Source organism: Schistocerca nitens, chromosome 1 (assembly GCF_023898315.1).
Source record: "Schistocerca nitens isolate TAMUIC-IGC-003100 chromosome 1, iqSchNite1.1, whole genome shotgun sequence".
Taxonomy (NCBI): domain Eukaryota; kingdom Metazoa; phylum Arthropoda; class Insecta; order Orthoptera; family Acrididae; genus Schistocerca; species Schistocerca nitens.
Window position 1 is genome coordinate 416,671,050 of NC_064614.1, and position 21,132 is coordinate 416,692,181.

Consider the following 21,132-nt stretch of genomic DNA (forward strand, 5'->3'; position numbering starts at 1 on the left):
TTACATTTATAATATCGTCTCATTTGTCAAGACATACCTGTTAAACAATGACTGCACACTAAAATTCAATGGAGATATTCATAACTATGCAACAAGGCAGCAATCTGACCTACATATGATTCAGTCCAGAACTACCTGCTACCAAAAAAGTGTTTTAAATGTTGGAATAAAAATGTATAATAATTTACCCAATGAAATCAAAGCAACAAAGAACCCAAGAGCCTTCACACATAAGTTAAAAAAATATCTCTTGGACCATTGCTTTTATGCAGTTGATCATTTTTTTGAAAGGGGTTAAAAATGTAAAAAATATGATAAATGTTCAATTAGGTCTGAAAATTATATACTGTGCATGTCTATGAAATACACTGGACTACTTTACTATTACATTTGTATTGACTGTTTGTATTTTACCATACAACATTTGCATTTACTGTTTTGTTAAAGATAGCTAACTTCCTCATTGCAAAATGATGTAAAATCAATTTATTAAATATTAGCTGCAAATATGTTCCCTTGACCTATCCAATATCGTATGTAAAATCTTACATCTCTTTGATTTGTATTAACAGTTTTGTTGAAGATAGATAATTTCCTTGCTACAAAATAATGTAAACATCAATTTGTAAAAATTACTGTAAATAGCTCTCTTGACCTATCCAATATCATATGTACAGCTGTACAATACTATGATTGCCTGGATCAATAAAAATACAATACAATACAATACAATACAATCATTTTTGATTTTTGGATGTTCATAGGCAGTTCTTTATCCATTTTAAAACAGAAAAGGGCCTTTCAACTGAACATTTTGTTGCTGGAGTTCAACTGTAAGCCGTGAGTGCTGTGTAGTCATTTAGATAGACATCACTAGTTTTTTTTTTTTTTAAAAAAAAACACATTCTACAGTGAAATGGAAGACAGAACAAGTTACCACCATATTTTTTTCATAGACAACAGATAGCTTTTAAAATGTATACATTCTTCTCTATGTTAGAACTACAGATGGCTCTAAGTTTTTCTGCAGCATCATAAATTTGAACTGTTTCTAGTTTGGTGATATGAGAGAGAGATGAGAATCTTAAGTTATGTCCTTTGTAAATATTAACTCCCTTCTGTGCTTCAACCTGAAGAACTTGTATAATTTCCCAATATGACATTTTCAATCTTTTCCAGATCTCAAAACTATCTAATCCTGTTTCTTCTTCAGGACATTTGTGGTTATCTTCAAAGTCAGATGAATCATCAAAGAATCTCTTGCATTTAATGTGGCATTTCTTTCTTTTGATTCTCAGCAGCTGAAGGACATGGAACTTATTCCAAATTCCTGACCTCCATAATGTTAAGAAGTATTGAGATAGGTTTCATGATATTGGTGAGGGACTGTATTCTGCTATAGTTTAGCAAAACAATGAAGAAACTGGAAGCTGTTGTAGACAGGTCTAGTTATTGCTTTATTGCAATGCACATGAATTCAGCTGAAAAGAAATTCAGCTGAATTCATGTGCATTGCAATAAAGCAATAACTAGACCTGTCTACAACAGCTTCCAGTTTCTTCATTGTTTTGCTAAACTATAGCAGAATACAATCCCTCACCAATATCATGAAACCTATCTCAATACTTCTTAACTTTCTAAGAAGACCGTCAGCTTCACTTCTAGCTTTAACACTCTCATTTTCTGATATTGTTCTTAAGGGAAAAAACAAATATTTCCATCCTGTGTTCAGACTCTTACAAACATCGTCACATGTACAGCATCATGTTGTAGACAGTGACTTCAGTGTCATACTTCTGGATTAAAAATATGTTTACAAGATGTTCCATCTGCCTGTAAAATCTGCAAAGAAGTTTTATAAACCCTGAATTAACTCATGAATCAACTACATTTAGTGAGTGATCCCAATGTGAACTGAAGACAATCAGAGTGTTTTGGTACTTGAGTCTTGCTTGCAATCCTTAATATGTGCTAGACATGTTGGCTGCATGTAGTTCTAAAGAATTCAGAATGCTTCTCTCCATAAACATAGGAATTATTGAACTGAGAGACTATCTTCTTTTATGTATCTAATTATTATAATTAACTGGTCATTATGGGATATATCTGATGTAGAATCTACTATGGCTGAGAAATATTTAGAAGAAATAACTTCATTACATATTTTTTGGATCACTGACCTCCCCATAAGACATATTAAATCTTCATAAGTTGCTGGTGACAAGCATGAAGTGAATCCTTTTCCAGTGTCAGCAAACGTAGTTATATCATCAGACAAAAAAGTATCAAACTCTGCAATTAATTCCAGCCGCATCACAAAATTTTCATTTTTCACAGAGAAAAACACCTCTTCATCTTCATGAAATGCTAGATCCCTAGAAGCTAGCTTCAGAACAACAGAAACAACTCTTTTTTTTCTCTAATATGTAACTTCATGTTCACAATGAGTGAGCAACCACTTGTCAGTTCTTTTCATCTTGTTTCCCCAGTTTTTCAATTTTGTAAGATGTCTCTGAGAGAGGGAGAATTTTCTTGTTCAGCTATTCATATTGCAGCATTGGTCCATTCACTGAAACCAGATGCTGAAAACTGAGATGCACAACAAAATAATTTACAACATAAACAGAACAATGATCCTTGGTTAGGACAATATACAAAACATCTATGGTTGACAATTTCCTCGTTCGCCAAAACCATCTGAATACTTTTTGCTTCAAAAGTGCTGAGATCCATTGGCACATCGCTGTGAGGACATAGAAAAATCTGCAATTCTGTTTTGATTAATACAATTTTTAACAAATTACTCCAGTGTCTGGTCACTGCTTTCTGAATAAAATGGGGCATTAATGGGAACAGGAAAATCCTCTGCTTTAGAACACGTAGTTTCTTGACATTCTTCCAGAACTTTGAAAGTCAGAATCCTCATTGTATTATGGGGAAGTATTTTTATGATATTAATTAAGTAGGTTGGATGGTCCTCATGCTGAATAGTATGTAGGCTGGGTAATCATGAATCAGATAATCAAGAGTCCACTATACAAAAGAACCAACTTCACTATGACCGGTCAGTACTCAAATTACATACCTTAATTTTAAGTTGAGAACCACATGAAACATTGCATTGCATCTGACAGCAACATAATCATGAATGGGTGAAGAATTGAACAACATGCCACATGCAAGATCTCATAGTCTACGTGTTTACATGGGGAGTAAGTCTGTGTCAACCAGAGAACGGGCTGCTTGAGCACTCAGAACATTTTGTTGCCTGCTTGGTCAGCTGTGATCAAACAGAGCACAGGTAGGACACAGTGATCCTGTTGTTGAAAGGGTCTCATTGTGAGTGAGTCAGCTGCTGGCCAGTAAACATGAGTATCAGTTCTAATGACAATAAACTGTTGCCTTTATTTGCACTCACTTTGAGGAAATGAATAAAGTGGAAATATGAAATTAACACTAAATGATAACAGGGAATTTCACTATCTTTACCCAGTACTGTGGTCTTGTGAAGACTGCTTCTTCAGTTTTTTTCAAATGTCTTGTGAACAACTGGAAATGTTACACAAGCTCATTTAACCAAAAATCTCAAAAACTGAAATGAACTAGAGAAGGCCCGTAGGTTCAGAAGAAAGACTTGTCAGTTTGTTTGAGGCAAGCACATGATGTTAATTGATTCTTCTGTCAATGCTTGGTAGAACATTACATATGACAGAACATTATTTATGGTAGAACCCACTTACTTTATTTTATTATTTATGTGTGACTGTATATTTTCAAAAACAGTAATAACCACAAAACATGGAACTATATGAATAAAATATAAACTGAAAAATACTATCTACACTGTGTAGGAGCAAATGTGAGCTACAGGTCAGTCATCAACACTGAAACAAGTTTTTGCCTTCTCATACATTTCTCTGGTGCTACAAAAGTCATTATAAGATTCCTCTGGCTCCTAAATTACACAGGTGACATCGTTTTTTGATATAGTATCAGCACTACATTGTGACACTACTGAGCTGAGTGGTGCAAGGACTGTGGAGAATAGATGTGGTGGTGTTTCATTGTTTAATATTGCAATTTCAGTCTCTCCAAATACTGTGCCAGCTGTATTTTTAAATGAGTTTGTGTTTGAGCTGGGAATGTCTTGAACAAGTGTGCATAACTTAAAAATAAGGTGCCATATTGTTGAGCTCACCCTTCTCTCTCCTACTACTGTCTCTGGTGAGTTGATAATTTGTGACTGCAGCTACATCTTCATTTATTTCTTTTTATTTTGGCTTTTTCACTGGATGAACTGACATTATACAGTCAATTATGCTTCTTCCTCTCGATCTCCATTGTCTGGAAATGGTCCCTCTGACACTTCAGCATTTGATGATGTATGACATACATGATGTATGACATAGTGACAGTGTGTCAGGAAGAAACTCCAAATGATCTGCCCATGGCCAATTCTGATACTTTTTGGCTGAACCTGTTCCTCTCTTTATGAATTTTAGGTATTTGCTGTAGTAGTCTTGTAGATTCTTCCATTTGGGTCAAACAGTCTCACCTGTCAGTCAAGACACAATCAAATTATTTTATTTCATGTGATGCATTTATTACTAACAAATAGTACATTTTGTTGCAGATATTTGGCCACTAGTGATTCACACCATACCATCACTTTTTAATTCTGAATGGGGAGGAGAACTTTCTCCAGCATAGTCAAATATGTGCGTTAAGAACTGTACAGTGTTTTATGGCCACTGTATTTTCCTCAACCAATGGAGGAAACCTGGAAGAAAATTAAGATTGAATTAATGGAACAGTGGCAATTTCCTAACTGATCTGGCAACATAAATGGGAACATGTTAGAATGAAGTGTGCTAAAAACAGTGGCTCAAATTATTTTTGTTACAAAAACTTGTTTTCAGTTCTCCCGTTTGCAGTTATTGATCACAATTACAACTCCATGGTTATCAAGTGGGCAGCTATGGTAGACACTGTGACAGCACAAGTTTTGAAAACTGAATTTTTCCATGAATTTGTATGAGGAAAATGTATTTTGTCTCTGAAACCAGTGCCAGGCTCAAACGTGGCCATCACTCGTGCTGAGAGGTGGTGATGGGTTTAAATTACAGATTTGTCTGATAGCCCTTCATCAGCTTCGGAAGATCCTTCAAAAGCAATTTTCAATAAACAAATATGTAGGGGCTGTTGTATGGTAGAAAATGCCTTTGGTACACCCACTCCAAGGTGATAAGTCATTTTAAATCCTATAAACTTATGATCCACATTGAAGAAGCTGTTGTCAAAGCAGCATATTTGTAGCTTCAACTGTACTAGAGTGCCACCAGTAGTTTTTGGGAGCACATTATTGTTTCAGCTGAACTCTATTGTATACTACAATATTTATCTGGTTATGCCATACAGCTGCACATTTATTTATAAACAAAGAAAATATGTGTTTGGTATACACTTGCATCAGTTTTCTTCCTCATTGACACCTTTTTCATCGAGCTTTTATAATCACAGTGTCATATATTGTACAAAAGTACATTTGCATATACCAGCTCAATCAGTCTTCCTGTTTCTGCCACCATCTTTTGCAGACTTGCATGCCATAGACTCATACAATCACAGATGCACATTGCAGGCAAGGGTGGCCTAGCATGCACATCTGCCTTCTGTTTGACTGGGACGACAACACAGTGTCCAACACAGAGACAGCACTGGGTGCCCATGCAGGTGGCATGCATCATGTTTGACAGACCCTTAATGCACTGGTACATGGAAGATGTTATACAGGTAGACAAGCTGTAAAATGTGAGTTTAATGATGAGTATAAATATTTGTCAACACTTTGCCAGTAAATTATTGAACACATGAATTATAATTAAAAGAAGTTTTTCAATGGCAGCATTTTGCCATCCCTAAAATTTGCTGCCCTGTGGAACTGCACGTGTTACACCTGCCTAAATATGGCCATGATCCAACTTGTTTGCAGATTGAAACCACACAAAATATTTTCACTGGTGCTACTATCCTCACAGATCTAGCACCTGGAGAGGTCTCTCTCATATCCTATATGCCAATGATCCCAACTGATTTACCCATTCATTTTTCAGTTCCCAATCAAGGTTCCCTTGACAACACCAATAAACAAGACTAAACATCAGAGAGAGGGCGGCAAGAAGAGGAAGACAGAGACGGTGAAGGAAATGAACATAAAGAGGAGGAGGAGGTCATGCACAGAGAGACACGGAAGCCAGAGATTAAGATGTACATCAGACTACCATACATATTTAGCAATTGTGAAGCATTGCTGGATTTGATGGTGTAGCATAAAGATCCAAGAGGCCCCTCTCAAAATATTTTTCAAGCATTATAATAAAACTACTAATTTCAATCTGAACACACCTTGGCAGGCCCAGTGGTGCTGACTGGCCACCTCAGCCTATAGGCATCACTGGATGTGGTCTGCATACCACTCTCTCAGCCTTTGCCAGTGCACAAGACTGGAGTTGCCACTTGTCAGTCAAGAAGCTCCTCAATTTGCCCCACAAGGGTTGATTGCATTCTACTTGTCACAGCACTTGGCAGACTGGGCAGTCACCCATCCAAGTTCTAGCCAAGCTCAACTGCACTTAACTTCAGTGACAAGATGGGAACTGGTGTTACCACTGTGGCAAGGCCATTGGCTTTCAAGCATCATACACTGATATTAAATTCAGCAATGAAGCCCCATAAATAATGCACAGCAAAATATGATTACATTGAATACTTGGGCTAGATTTCTACCTTTCTAAAAGAAACTACATCATCACCATCATCATCATTTAAGACTGATTATGCCTTTCAGCGTTCAGTCTGGAGCATAGTCCCCCTTATAAAATTCCTCCATGATCCCCTATTCAGTGCTAACATTGATGCCTCTTCTGGTGTTAAGCCTATTACTTCAAAATCATTCTTAACCGAATCCAGGTATCCTCTCCTTGGTCTACCCCGACTCCTCCTACCCTCTATTGCTGAACCCAAGAGTCTCTTGGGTAACCTTGCTTCTCCCATGCGTGTAACATGACCCCACCATCGAAGCCTGTTCGCCTTGACTGCTACAACTATAGAGTTCATTCCCAGTTTTTCTTCGATTTCCTCATTGTGGACACCCTCCTGCCATTGTTCCCATCTACTAGTACCTGCAATCATCCCAGCTACTTTCATATCCATAACCTCAACCTTATTGATAAGGTAACCTGAATCCACCCAGCTTTCACTCCCATACAACAAAATTGGTCAAAAGATTGAATGGTGCACAGATAACTTAGTCTTGGTACTGACTTCCTTCTTGCAGAAGAGAGTAGATCGTAGCTGAGCGCTCGTTGCATTAGCTTTGCTACACCTCACTTCCAGTTCTTTCACTATGTTGCCATCCTGTGAGAATATGCATCCTAAGTACTTGAAAGCGTCCACCTGTTCTAACTTTGTTACTCCTATTTGGCACTCAATCCGTTTATATCTCTTTCCCACTGCCATTACTTTCGTTTTGGAGATGTTAATCTTCATACCATAGTCCTTACATTTCTGATCTAGCTCTGAAATATTACTTTGCAAACTTTCAATCGAATCTGCCATCACAACTAAGTCATCTGCATATGCGAGACTGCTTATTTTGTGTTCACATATCTTAATCTCACCCAGCCAGTTTACTGTTTTCAACATAAAAAGTGAAAATAATTATTCATCATTCAATAGGACTCCTGCAGGCACCTGGAGATTTATCTCTTCAGAAATGAAACTGTAGCATTGTCTTATGTGCTTGGCATTATCAGGGGACTGTTCAAGCATTATGAGGATGTACTGCTAATTGCCCCCCACGAACCATGGACCTTGCCGTTGGTGGGGAGGCTTGCGTGCCTCAGTGATACAGATAGCCGTACCGTAGGTACAACCACAATGGACGGGTATCTGTTGAGAGGCCAGACAAACGTGTGGTTCCTGAAGAGGGGCAGCAGCCTTTTCAGTAGTTGCAAGGGCAACAGTCTGGATGATTGACTGATCTGGCCTTGTAACAATAACCAAAACGGCCTTGCTGTGCTGGTACTGCGAACGGCTGAAAGCAAGAGGAAACTACGGCCGTAATTTTTCCCGAGGGCATGCAGCTTTACTGTATGATTAAATGATGATGGCATCCCCTTGGGTAAAATATTCCGGAGGTAAAATAGTCCCCCATTCGGATCTCCAGGTGGGGACTACTCAAGAGGATGTCGTTATCAGGAGAAAGAAAACTGGCGTTCTACGGATCGGAGCGTAGAATGTCAGTTCCCTTAATCGGGCAGGTAGGTTAGAAAATTTGAAAAGGGAAATGGATAGGTTAAAGTTAGATATAGTGGGAATTAGTGAAGTTCGGTGGCAGGAGGAACAAGACTTCTGGTCAGGTGACTACAGGGTTATAAACACAAAGTCAAACAGGGGTAATGCAGGAGTAGGTTTAATAATGAATAGGAAAATAGGAACGCGGGTAAGCTACTACAAACAGCTTAGTGAACGCATTATTGTGGCCAAGATAGATACGAAGCCCACACCTACTACAGTAGTACAAGTTTATATGCCAACTAGCTCTGCAGATGACGAAGAAATTGAAGAAATGTATGATGAAATAAAAGAAATTATTCAGATAGTGAAGGGAGACGAAAATTTAATAGTCTTGGGTGACTGGAATTCGAGTGTAGGGAAAGGGAGAGAAGGAAACGTAGTAGGTGAATATGGATTGGGGCTAAGAAATGAAAGAGGAAGCCGCCTGGTAGAATTTTGCACAGAGCACAACTTAATCATAGCTAACACTTGGTTTAAGAATCATGATAGAAGGTTGTATACATGGAAGAACCCTGGAGATACTAAAAGGTATCAGATAGATTACATAATGGTAAGACAGAGATTTAGGAACCAGGTTTTAAACTGTAAGACATTTCCAGGGGCAGATGTGGACTCTGACCACAATCTATTGGTTATGATCTGTAGATTAAAACTGAAGAAACTGCAAAAAGGTGGGAATTTAAGGAGATGGGACCTGGATAAACTGAAAGAACCAGAGGTTATACAGAGTTTCAGGGAGAGCATAAGGGAACAATTGACAGGAATGGGGGAAAGAAATACAGTAGAAGAAGAATGGGTAGCTTTGAGGGATGAAGTAGTGAAGGCAGCAGAGGATCAAGTACGTAAAAAGACGAGGGCTAGTAGAAATCCTTGGGTAACTGAAGAAATATTGAATTTAATTGATGAAAGGAGAAAATATAAAAATGCAGTAAATGAAGCAGGCAAAAAGGAATACAAACGTCTCAAAAATGAGATCGACAAGAAGTGCAAAATGGCTAAGCAGGGATGGCTAGAGGACAAATGTAAGGATGTAGAAGCTTATCTCACTAGGGGAAAGATAGATACTGCCTATAGGAAAATTAAAGAGACATTTGGAGAAAGGAGAACCACTTGCATGAATATCAAGAGCTTTGATGGAAACCCAGTTCTAAGCAAAGAAGGGAAAGCAGAAAGGTGGAAGGAGTATATAGAGGGTCTATACAAGGGCGATGTACTTGACGACAATATTATGGAAATGGAAGAGGATGTAGATGAAGATGAAATGGGAGATACGATACTGCGTGAAGAGTTTGACAGAGCACTGAAAGACCTGAGTTGAAACAAGGCTCCCGGAGTAGACAACATTCCATTGGAACTACTGACGGCCTTGGGAGAGCCAGTCCTGACAAAACTCTACCATCTGGTGAGCAAGATGTATGAAACACGCGAAATACCCTCAGACTTCAAGAAGAATATAATAATTCCAATCCCAAAGAAAGCAGGTGTTGACAGATGTGAGAATTACCGAACAATCAGTTTAATAAGCCACAGCTGCAAAATACTAACACGAATTCTTTACAGACGAATGGAAAAACTAGTAGAAGCCGACCTCGGGGAAGATCAGTTTGGATTCCGTAGAAATACTGGAACACATGAGGCAATACTGACCTTACGACTTATCTTAGAAGAAAGATTAAGGAAAGGCAACCAACGTTTCTAGCATTTGTAGACTTAGAGAAAGCTTTTGACAATGTTGACTGGAATACTCTCTTTCAAATTCTAAAGGTGACAGGGGTAAAATACAGGGAGCGAAAGGCTATTTACAATTTGTACAGAAACCAGATGGCAGTTATAAGAGTCAAGGGACATGAAAGGGAAACAGTGGTTGGGAAGGGAGTGAGACAGGGTTGTAGCCTCTCCCCGATGTTATTCAATTTGTATATTGAGCAAGCAGTAAAGGAAACAAAAGAAAAATTCGGAGTAGGTATTAAAATCCATGGAGAAGAAATAAAAACTTTGAGGTTAGCCGATGACATTGTAATTCTGTCAGAGACAGCAAAGGACTTGGAAGAGCAGTTGAACGGAATGGATGGTGTCTTGAAGGGAGGATATAAGATGAACATCAACGAAAGGAAAACGAGGATAATGGAATGTAGTCGAATTAAGTCGGGTGATGTTGAGGGTATTAGATTAGGAAATCAGACACTTAAAGTAGTAAAGGAGTTTTGCTATTTGGGAAGCAAAATAACTGATGATGGTCGAAGTAGAGAGGATATAAAATGTAGACTGGCAATGGCAAGGAAAGCGTTTCTGAAGAAGAGAAATTTTTTAACATCGAGTATAGATTTAAGTGTCAGGAAGTCATTTCTGAGAGTATTTGTATGGAGTGTAGCCATGTATGGAAGTGAAACATGGACGGTAAATAGTTTGGACAAGAAGAGAATAGAAGCTTTCGAAATGTGGTGCTACAGAAGAATGCTGAAGATTAGATGGGTAGATCACATAACTAATGAGGAGGTACTGAATAGGATTGGGGAGAGGAGGAGTTTGTGGCACAACTTGACCAGAAGAAGGGATCGGTTGGTAGGACATGTTCTGAGGCATCAAGGGATCACCAATTTAGTATTGGAGGGCAGCGTGGAGGGTAAAAATCGTAGGGGGAGACCAAGAGATGAATACACTAAGCAGATTCAGAAGGATGTAGGTTGCAGTAGGTACTGGGAGATGAAGAAGCTTGCACAGGATAGAGTAGCATGGAGAGCTGCATCAAACCAGTCTCGGGACTGAAGACCACAACAACAACAACTGCTAATTGCTCCACATTAAAAAACATTCATGTCATTCAGCAGCAGGCTTGCTAATTCATACTTTGGAATTACCATTACTATGATATTTGATCAACTCCCTGTCATGACATTATAGTTCAATAAACATTAGACTTTCATATGGCGACATTTTGCACTATATATGAGTATAGTCATATGTAGTGTAGCATTCCTATGAAATATTTTATAAGAGACATAAAATCCTACAGCCAAGCAGTTTGGAAGATAGGAGATGAGATGCTGGTCTGAGGATGGGTTGTGAGCCGTGCTTGGGTAGCTCAATTGATAGAGCACTTACCTACAAAAGGCAAAGTTTGTGGGTTCCAATCCCAGTCTGGCACACAGTTTTATTCTGCCAGGAAGTTTCATCACTTAAGAAGTTTCCAAAGTATTGAAATAGTGAATGGCTGTAAATTTACCATTTGAAATCATTTACATCCTTTCACAGACTTACCAATAGGTGCAAAGCAAACAAGTTTATAAACTCTTACTTACATAGGCATACATAGATAACTTTTATTTATCTAGAATAAAAGCTAAATTTTATTATAATTATTCCTCATCTGCATTACTTTGATCTACTTTTGATTATCTGACATATTTTCCCTTTCTGTATTGCACCATTAAAAAAATACTGCTAAGAGTCATTTACAGGGTTATTTTCTGTATGGTTTATCATTTGCAGGCTCTGTGCAATATAATGTGACAGTAGATGGTCAGTCTGCTGATCTTGTTTCCTGTACTATGTCCCTTGTGGATGCAGAAGGCCAGGTTGTAGCCAACAGTACAGGTTTCTCTGGCGAGTTGACTGTCACAAATGCCAATGCTTGGTGGCCATATCTTATGAACCCTGTACCAGGATATCTCTACACTCTTGAGGTAAGTATTCCTTTTAATTTGTTGCATCTTTGGTACCCATTTATCTGATGGTATTTTTAGAAGAATCTGCACCACACAACTGTTCACTACTCAGAAGCAACAATGAACGAAAAGCTGTGGTTCAAATTCAAGAGAATTAATAATAAATTGCCAAAAACTGAGAGGTGAAAGATAAGAGATAAAGTCAAAAGAAAGAATAGGATACAAACCAAAACATCTACTGATCATACTCTATGTAATCACAGAAATCAAACAAATTCTGAAGTCTTACTTACATTTAATATAAGGGGGAAAAAATTGAGCCTATGACATTGTGGCAACTTCTGTCCACTTGCAGTAGATGAGGGAACAGTAGCACCAACACATATTCATTTATTGAACACAATTTTACTCTCAAAAATTGAAAACACAAAAACACAGTGTGTGAACTAGCCAGTGTGCAAAAATGAAAGTGAAATTCAACCAAAGAATTTTTTTCACTGATAGCACAAAGGTGCTGTTTGAGTGGTCAGTAGTCACCACAGAAACAACCCTCCCCTACTAGTGTGGAACATGGGGGAGAAGCTGAACAGGAGAGCTGGACTCACCAAAGTCCTGTAGTGATGTAGGAGGGAAAAGGTGAAGTCCTCTGTGAGAGCGAGGAGGTTTGTTGACCAAGGCACATGCCATGGATGGCAGGCATACAGGGACAATAATAAAGAATACACCAGCACTTGAGATTTGGACCATGACATGGTCCTCATCTGCCAACAGCTGGAAGATGTCTAGTAATTGAATGTGGGTTGTGAATGTGTCGGGCTGCCCTGTCAGAGAGACAAGGAAGTCTACGATTTTGCTGTCTTGTATCTCAATGGAGAGTTCATCTAAGTTAAGTCCCACAATGTCAGATGTAAACACTGTAGATGGGATATCAGATAGAAAGAGAAGTGTCATACAGGGACAAGATGTCATTGCACACTTTACACACTGTATCCTGTATCATTATCATCATCATTATCATCATCATTATCATCATCATTTAAGACTGATTATGCCTTTCAGCGTTCAGTCTGGAGCATAGTCCCCCTTATAAAATTCCTCCATGATCTCCTATTCAGTGCTAACATTGGTGCCTCTTCTGATGTTAAGCCTATTACTTCAAAATCATTCTTAACCGAATCCAGGTACCTTCACCTTGGTCTACCCCGACTCCTCCTACCCTCTATTGCTGAACCCAAGAGTCTCTTGGGTAACCTTGCTTCTCCCATGCATGTAACACGCCCCCACCATCTAAGCCTGTTCGATCTGACCTCTACATCCATAGTGTTCATTACTAGTTTTTCTTTGATTTCCTCATTGTGGACACCCTCCTGCCATTGTTCCCATCTACTAGTACCTGCAATCATCCTAGCTACTTTCATATCCGTAAGCTCAACCCTATTGATAATGTAACCTGAGTCCACCCAGCTTTCGCTGCCATACAACAAAGTTGGTCAAAAGATTTAACGGTGCACAGATAACTTAGTCTTAACCTGAGTCCACCCAGCTTTCGCTGCCATACAACAAAGTTGGTCAAAAGATTGAACGGTGCACAGATAACTTAGTCTTGGTACTGACTTCCTTCTTGCAGAAGAGAGTAGATCGTAGCTGAGCGATCACTGCATTAGCTTTGCTACACCTCACTTCCAGTTCTTTCACTATGTTGCCATCCTGTGAGAATATGCATCCTAAGTACTTGAAACCATCCACCAATTCTAACTTTGTTCCTCCTATTTGGCACTCAATCCGTTTATATCTCTTTCCCACTGACATTACTTTCGTTTTGGAGATGCTAATCTTCATACCACAGTCCTTACATTTCTGATCTAGCTCTGAAATATTACTTTGCAAACTTTCAATCAAATCTGCCATCACAACTAAGTCATCCCCATATGCGAGACTGCTTATTTTCTGTTCACATATCTTAATCTCACCCAGCCAGTCTATTGTTTTCAACATATGACCTATAAATAATATGAACAACAGTGGAGACAGGTTGCAGCCTTGTCTTACCCCTGAAACTACTCTGAACCATGAACTCAATTTACCGTCAACTCTAACTGCTGCCTGACTATCCATGTAAAGACCTTTAATTGCTTGCAAAAGTTTGCCTCCTATTCCATAATCATGTAGAACAGACAATAACTTCCTCCTAGGAACCTGGTCATATGCCTTTTCTAGATCTATAAAGCATAGATACAATTCCCTGTTCCACTCGTAACACTTATCCATTATTTGCGATAAGCTAAAGATCTGGTCCTGACAACCTCTAAGAGGCCTAAACCCACACTGATTCTCATCCAATTTGTCCTCAACTAATACTCGCACTTTCCTTTCAACAATACTTGAGAAGATTTTACCCAAAACGTTGATTAAAGAGATACCTCTGTAGTTGTTACAATCTTTTCTGTTTCCATGTTTAAAGATTGGTGTGATTACTGCTTTCGTCCAGTCTGATGGAACCTGTCCCAACTCCCACGCCATTTCAATTATCCTGCATAGCCATTTAAGACCTGACATTCCACTGTATTTGATGAGTTCTGACTTAATGTCATCCACCCCAGCCGCCTTATTGCACTGCAATCTATTGACCATTTTCTCCACTTCCTCAAATGTGATCCTCTTTCCATCATCATTCCCATCCCATTCTACATCGACATCTGAAACATTACTGATTGTATTTTCATCTACATTGATCAACTCTTCAAAATATTCCCTCCATCTGCCCAAGGCATCAACAGGATTCACCAGCAGTTTTCCTGACCTGTCCAAAATACTTATCATTTCCTTCTTACCTCCCTTTTGAAGACTGCTAATTAAACTCCAGAATGGTTTTCCAGCAGCTTGACCCAAAGTCTCCAACCTGTTTCCAATGTCTTCCCAAGATTTCTTCTTGGATGCTGCAATTATCTGTTTGGCTTTGTTTCTTTCTTCAACACAACTTTCTCTGTCTACCTGAGTTCTAGTATGTAGCCATTTTTGATATGCCTCCTTTTTCCTTTTACAGGCTGCCTTGACTGTGTCATTCCACCAAGCTGTTTGTTTCATCCTACTTTTACACATTACTGTTCCAAGACATTCTTTAGCCACTTCTAATACTGTGTCCCTGTACCTTGTCCATTCCTTTTCCAATGACTGTATTGACTACATTCAACTAATTGGTACCCTTCTGAGATCACTGTTATGTACTTGTGCCTGATTTCCTTATCCTGAAGTTTCTCCGCTCTTATCCTCCTACATATGGACCTGACCTCCTGCACTTTCGGACTCACAATACCAATTTCACTGCAGATTAAATAGTGATCAGTGTCATCAAAGAATCCCCTGAATACATGTGTGTCCCTCACAGCCTTCCTAAATTCCTGATCTGTTATTATATAGTCAATGACAGATCTGGTTCCCCTGCCTTCCCAAGTATACCGGTGAATGTTCTTATTTTTAAAAACAGACATTTTTTGCATGATGTCATTGCACACTTCATGCACTGTATCCTGTAAAGAGGCGTTGTTTACATGATGTCATTTCACACTTCATGTACTGTATCCTGTAAAGAGGCACTGTTTACACTCTCAGAGAGAGAAACATTATCGATAGTGGCAGGAGCATCGTAGGGTTCAATTAGGCAGGGGCTATCAGCTATAGCCAGGCCATTTTTACCCTGTTCACTGAGACAGTTTGGTGTCTGCTGTTAAACAGTTTGATAATTGTGTACTGTCATTAGCTAAGGAATTTGTAAAGGCCCAAGTACGACAGCTCGAGAGATGCCCAAATTGAGTCATCACAAAGCATGACATATTCGCAGTTAGAGAGTTCTTTATGAATGAAGGTTCATTGCAGGGTGTGTGGCTTCAATTGGAGAGTAAAAATATCAGAAATATGAGAGCATATTCATTGAACTAGAGCAGGGAGCTACCTTGAGTTGGGAGGTCAGATCTCTCTACAAACTCAGCTGGCAGAATGAGCAGTTCACTATATAGAATATCAGTGAATTATTCTTGTAGCTCCTCTTTGTGTGCAGAACAGGTGCCAAGAAGGATCCACAATGGCACATGAGAGCTGCCTTGAGAGTGTAGTGCCAGTGTTTGACAAATCCATTGTTTTGAGAGTGATAATCAGTGGTGTGCAACTTGTCAACACAGCACATCTCAAATAGCTTGGCAAAAAAGCAAGACTCAAAAAGGCAGCCCTGGTCAGTAGTGATGGAGAAAGGGCAACCAAAGTGGGAGATCCAGCAGTTGATGAAAGTATGAGCAACCGAGTTAACCGTAATATCATATAGTGGAACTGCCTCCACCCATCTTGTGACTCAACTGACAATCAATAATATGCCTCAAAAACCTTTATAAGAAGGGAGAGGACCAAGGATGTCAATGTTTACATGTCATAGGTGACCCTTGGGGACATTAAAATGACCAAATGATGGTTGTGCATGTTGTCCAACTTTGCTTTTCTGACAAGGGATTTGTACACATGTCCAATAGTGGCAATCAGGCTTGACTCCAGGCCAGATGAAGCCTTCAGTAACAAATCAGTGACAAGTCATGTAGTGGCTTCGATGCTTGGGTGAGCAAGGTTACAAAGTGATGTGAATGCTGCTTGTCAGAGTGAAGGAGGTATGACTGGGCACAGAGAACCAGTTGAAGTATCACAAATGATTGGCAGGGAGGAGATAGCCAGTATACACTATTCAAAAGTCAATGCACATCTGGGATCCTTTTGCATGTTTGCAAGTTCAGTGTCATCTTTTTGTAAGAGAGTCAGCTCGCTCATTCATGTCGATGGGAGAGGTGATGATGTTCACTCATGACAAATAATCAGTGATGATGTTATCAGCTGTGCATATGTAGTAGATATATATGGTGTTTTGACTAATTAAGTCCATTTGCCTGAGTTGTCTGTGGGTAATGTCTTTGCCTGGTTTCTGGGTGGCATCTGCAAATGGCTACTGGTCAGTAAAGATGGTAAACTCATGCCCTACGATATTGTCATAGAAGTGCCTGCCTGCCCCATTGACCACAAGGAGCTCACGGTCGAAAGTTGACCACTTGCTCTTCAAAGTTGATAGTTTTTTGGAGAAAAATCTGAGGGGCTCAGTGGTATTGGTGATGTGCTGCTGCAGGACCACACCTGTCAACACACCACTCAGGTTGACAGTGACTGAAATGCATATGTTGGGTATGGTATGTGGCAGCATAACAGCATGGGCTACAGCCTTCTTAAGAGCATCAAAAGAATCAATGTCTTTCATCTGTCCAAAGTACTCTCCTCAGGCCAGAGGTATTTTTGCCAGCCAGAGCATTGGTAAGTGGGGCCTGAATGGTGTTAGTGTGAGGCGAATGTCAGTGATAGAAGTTTATAATACTGAGAAATCTCCATAGTTTACAGTAGCCAGAAGGAAGTGGGATATTATGAATAAACTTGACACAGTCGGATCCCAATCAGAAGCATTCAGGAAAACAGTATAGTGTAGGAAAGTAATACTATCGCAAGTTAGTTGTGACTTTTCATGACTGACTTTGGTACCATTGTCATGGAGTGTGGACTAGACTTGGGCCAGATGTTGTTCACATTCTTTGACAGAGTGTCATCAAGGTGGGCATATGAAAATGGAAGGCTGAATGATAAAGAATCAATAAATCATTGCCATGTTTGGGTCACATTCTTGAAGTCATAAGGCATCAAACAATACTCAAAAAGTCCAAAAGGAGGTGATGAGTGCAGTCTTAGGTATGTCTTCTTTGAACATGGGAATTTGATGGTAAGCTCTACAACAATCAAGTACAGTAAACAGTTGTGCACCATTGAGTAGTTGAGTGAAGCCCTGCATATGTGGGAACAGGCAGTTGTCCATAATGATGTGAGCATTCAGAGCTCTGTAGCTCCCACACAAATGAAATGAACCATCTTTTTCGAGGATGAAGTCCACATCTTTTTCGAGGATGAAGTCCATGGGGGGAAGACCAGTCACTGTCTTAGGGATTGATAATGCCTGTGTCTAGTAGCTTCTTGACAGCTGCTTTTGTGTTATGCACTTTCTTAGGGGTGAGGTGGTGAGCCATATGGTGTATGGCTGGCACCATCATAGTACTGGTCTTGTGACAGGTACTGTTAGTAATCACTGCCTCATCCATATCGTGCATACTCAAGGAAGGTGGGGTACGGTTGAGGTGCAAAAGAGGAGAAACACAGAGGAGCACAATGTCACTGACCTTAGTGTCCTTAGAGAGAGTGACACTGAAGGGGACAAGGATGTGGCTGCAGGAATGTTGACTGTGTACAATGGCTGTGCATGAGTGAGTTGGCATAGCAAATGATGATCCTGTGACAGTTGCTTGGATGCTGCATCAATCAGTTGATGAAGTTTGGTGTTGCGAGTGCTCGAGCATAAGCTCAAGCAATGACGCAATGAGGCGAGCCATCAGTGTAGAACACGAGACAGAGAATGAGGGAGAGGGGTCATATGTATGTAATAGAGGGGTCACAGAGCTGAATGAGCATGGAGTGAGAGAATCATAGGCGTAGTGGAATAAAGAGGCAGATTGAATGTTTGGTGTAAACCAAAATGTTTAAGAAAGTCAATACCAAGCACAGATTCTTTGACATTAGTGATGTGGACTATCCAGATAAAGTCCAGACCAGAAGTGAGCTGCATTTGGAGTTATGCTGTGCTGAGTATATTGATGTTGGACTTGTTGGCTGCACATAATGTGAGCATAGCTTGGGATGTGCAAGCAGGTGCCGAAGCAATAGGGATGATACCAGCCACTGCACCCATATCGATCAGGGATCTTAAATTTATTGTGTGATCCAAAATGTAGAGGTATCCACCTGGTGGTGGAGATCGCATTCGCTGACTGTTGCATAATAAGGTATGGTGTGTGGTTATCATGAACCAGGGTACCTAAACCGGCCCACAGGCAGATTTTGGATATGCACAGGGAGTGTGGCAGTTCTGTGCTACATCTCCAAACATAGTGTAGAACCAACAGAGAGGGTATGCAGGGTGTGGACTGGTCTGTACCATGTGCACACAATCTGTTGAGTTCCGTGTGGAGTCAACAGAGTGTTCGGGTGTGCCTTCGGCAGTGGCCAGAGGGGACCATGGATCCAGCACAGGTAGTGCGTGAAGGCTGCCAGCACATGGCTGCATGTGTTCCTGTCATCCTGTGTGGGCTCTTGGACATCCCCTGCAGGATAGGTAAAAAGAAGTCTAAAAGGCTTGATCTTCGAGATTAAGCTTGGTCTTGAAGCAGTTGGAAGCATGGAAGCATGTGATAGCAGTTGTAGTTGCAATTCATATGGTGATTTAATCAGCCACAGAGTCCATAGTGCAATATCAGGCATAAACTTGGCATCTACCAGAGCTCACAGACGGTGACAGAGTTGAGACAGAGTCTGAAAATCAATGCTTTCTTCATGAAAAATGTGATGAATGACTTCATGCAGTGGGCACAACAGGCATTCAATGATAGAAACCTTAACACACTACTTACAATGAGTAGGTGGGCAGAGGGCCAAATCATGATGAGATCAGTGTGGTTGTGCAAATGACTGATGAGGCAAATGAAATATAGATCGTCATCCATGATGCTATGGATACCAAATCAGGGGACCAAGAACCCTTGGTAGTGACAAAGAGCTGTGGTTGGTGAAGTCTTGGTTAAGCACTGCATATGAGGGCTGATGCTGCAGAGCTGCATTTACTGAGGTCACCATTGCGGGGTGGTGGTGATGTCCACACAATACACACATGTGCAAGTCATGAGGGTGTTGTGATCAACTGATGCAGCAACGATGATCAAGGTCGTTGGTTGCAACGGTGGTGTGCATTTGTGAGGTGAGAGAGCATTGTGTGCTGTGTTGCCCAAGGCCCCCATGGAGAGAGCAAGAAGCCACAATGCAGAAGGTACAGGAGCATGATTGACCTGCACAGGTGGTACAGCAATGGCTGTGGAAAATGGTAGTGATAGGTGTGTATAAATTGAAGCTGTTGATCTTACACTACACTGAGGTGCATTGTGTGAGTAGTAGTTCACTATTTGATGATCTCTGAACACTACTGGCAATGTATGTTGCATACTCACACATTGGGCAGTAATACCCTGCTATCCCTCCCACTTCCCTGACCCATTCGAGAATTATACTATCATTTGATGCAACACCATTACAGTCTGGCTGGAGTGACTGGAGATAGCTTTCATATGTGCATGAGGTATGCTTGCTTGTGTGTGTGTGTGTGTGTGTGTGTGTTTTCCATCCTGAAGAAGGCTTGGCTGGAAGGTCAATGTGCAACAGTCTTTTCATAATGCCTATATGCAGCTCAGTGGTGAGTAACAATCTATCCTTCTCATATTATTGTTGATATTTCAACATATTTCCTCAAACAACCAAATTTTTTTCTGGAAATCCTCTGAATCTTGCTTGTATGTCTGTTAAGGTTTTGCTTCTCCATATTTCTAATCATACCACAAAGACTTAATTAGTTTGCAAAGATGAGAAAAGGTCATTGGCATTTTTATTCAGTGAAAACGAGAACTTTATGTCTAATCCAGCACAAAGTACATATCTAACTTTGTTCTCTCTACTTCATTTTATTTAAACACAATCACTTTCTCTTGGATTGAACAGTAAACATTCATTTAAAATAATATTTAATTATACCCTGTTGACATTCCTATACAGCTAACTCATTCTGCACATTTGAACAGGTTCATGTGATATCTCCAGATGGGGTATCAGATGATATTTACAGGCTTCCTGTTGGAATACGGCGTCTCACCTGGGATAGCTCATCATTCCTTATCAATGGCAAACCCATTTACATAAGAGGTTTTGGCAGACATGAAGATTCTGATGTAAGTATTTTCAACCTTAAATATTATGGGATGTAAAACTGCAATCTTCTCTTTTCTCTTTTGTTTACTAAAATGATGCTACACACACACACACACACACACACACACACACACACACACACACACACACACACAAATATGCTACAGTTATCCATTTACTTTGATTCTGCCTCACAGTAACTGATTTACTGTCTTCCTGTGAAAAAGACTGAGATCTC

General features: G+C 39.9%; 1 protein-coding gene across 1 annotated transcript in view; it reads left to right on the forward strand.

Moving 5' to 3' along the window:
- LOC126249979 (beta-glucuronidase-like) overlaps positions 1-21,132 on the forward strand; it is a 126,740-nt gene that overhangs the window by 70,029 nt on the left and 35,579 nt on the right. Inside the window, exons 6-7 of the mRNA XM_049951521.1 lie at positions 11,848-12,041; positions 20,768-20,914. Of these exons, the coding sequence (XP_049807478.1) occupies positions 11,848-12,041; positions 20,768-20,914 (341 nt within the window). The remainder of the gene's footprint in view (positions 1-11,847; positions 12,042-20,767; positions 20,915-21,132) is intronic.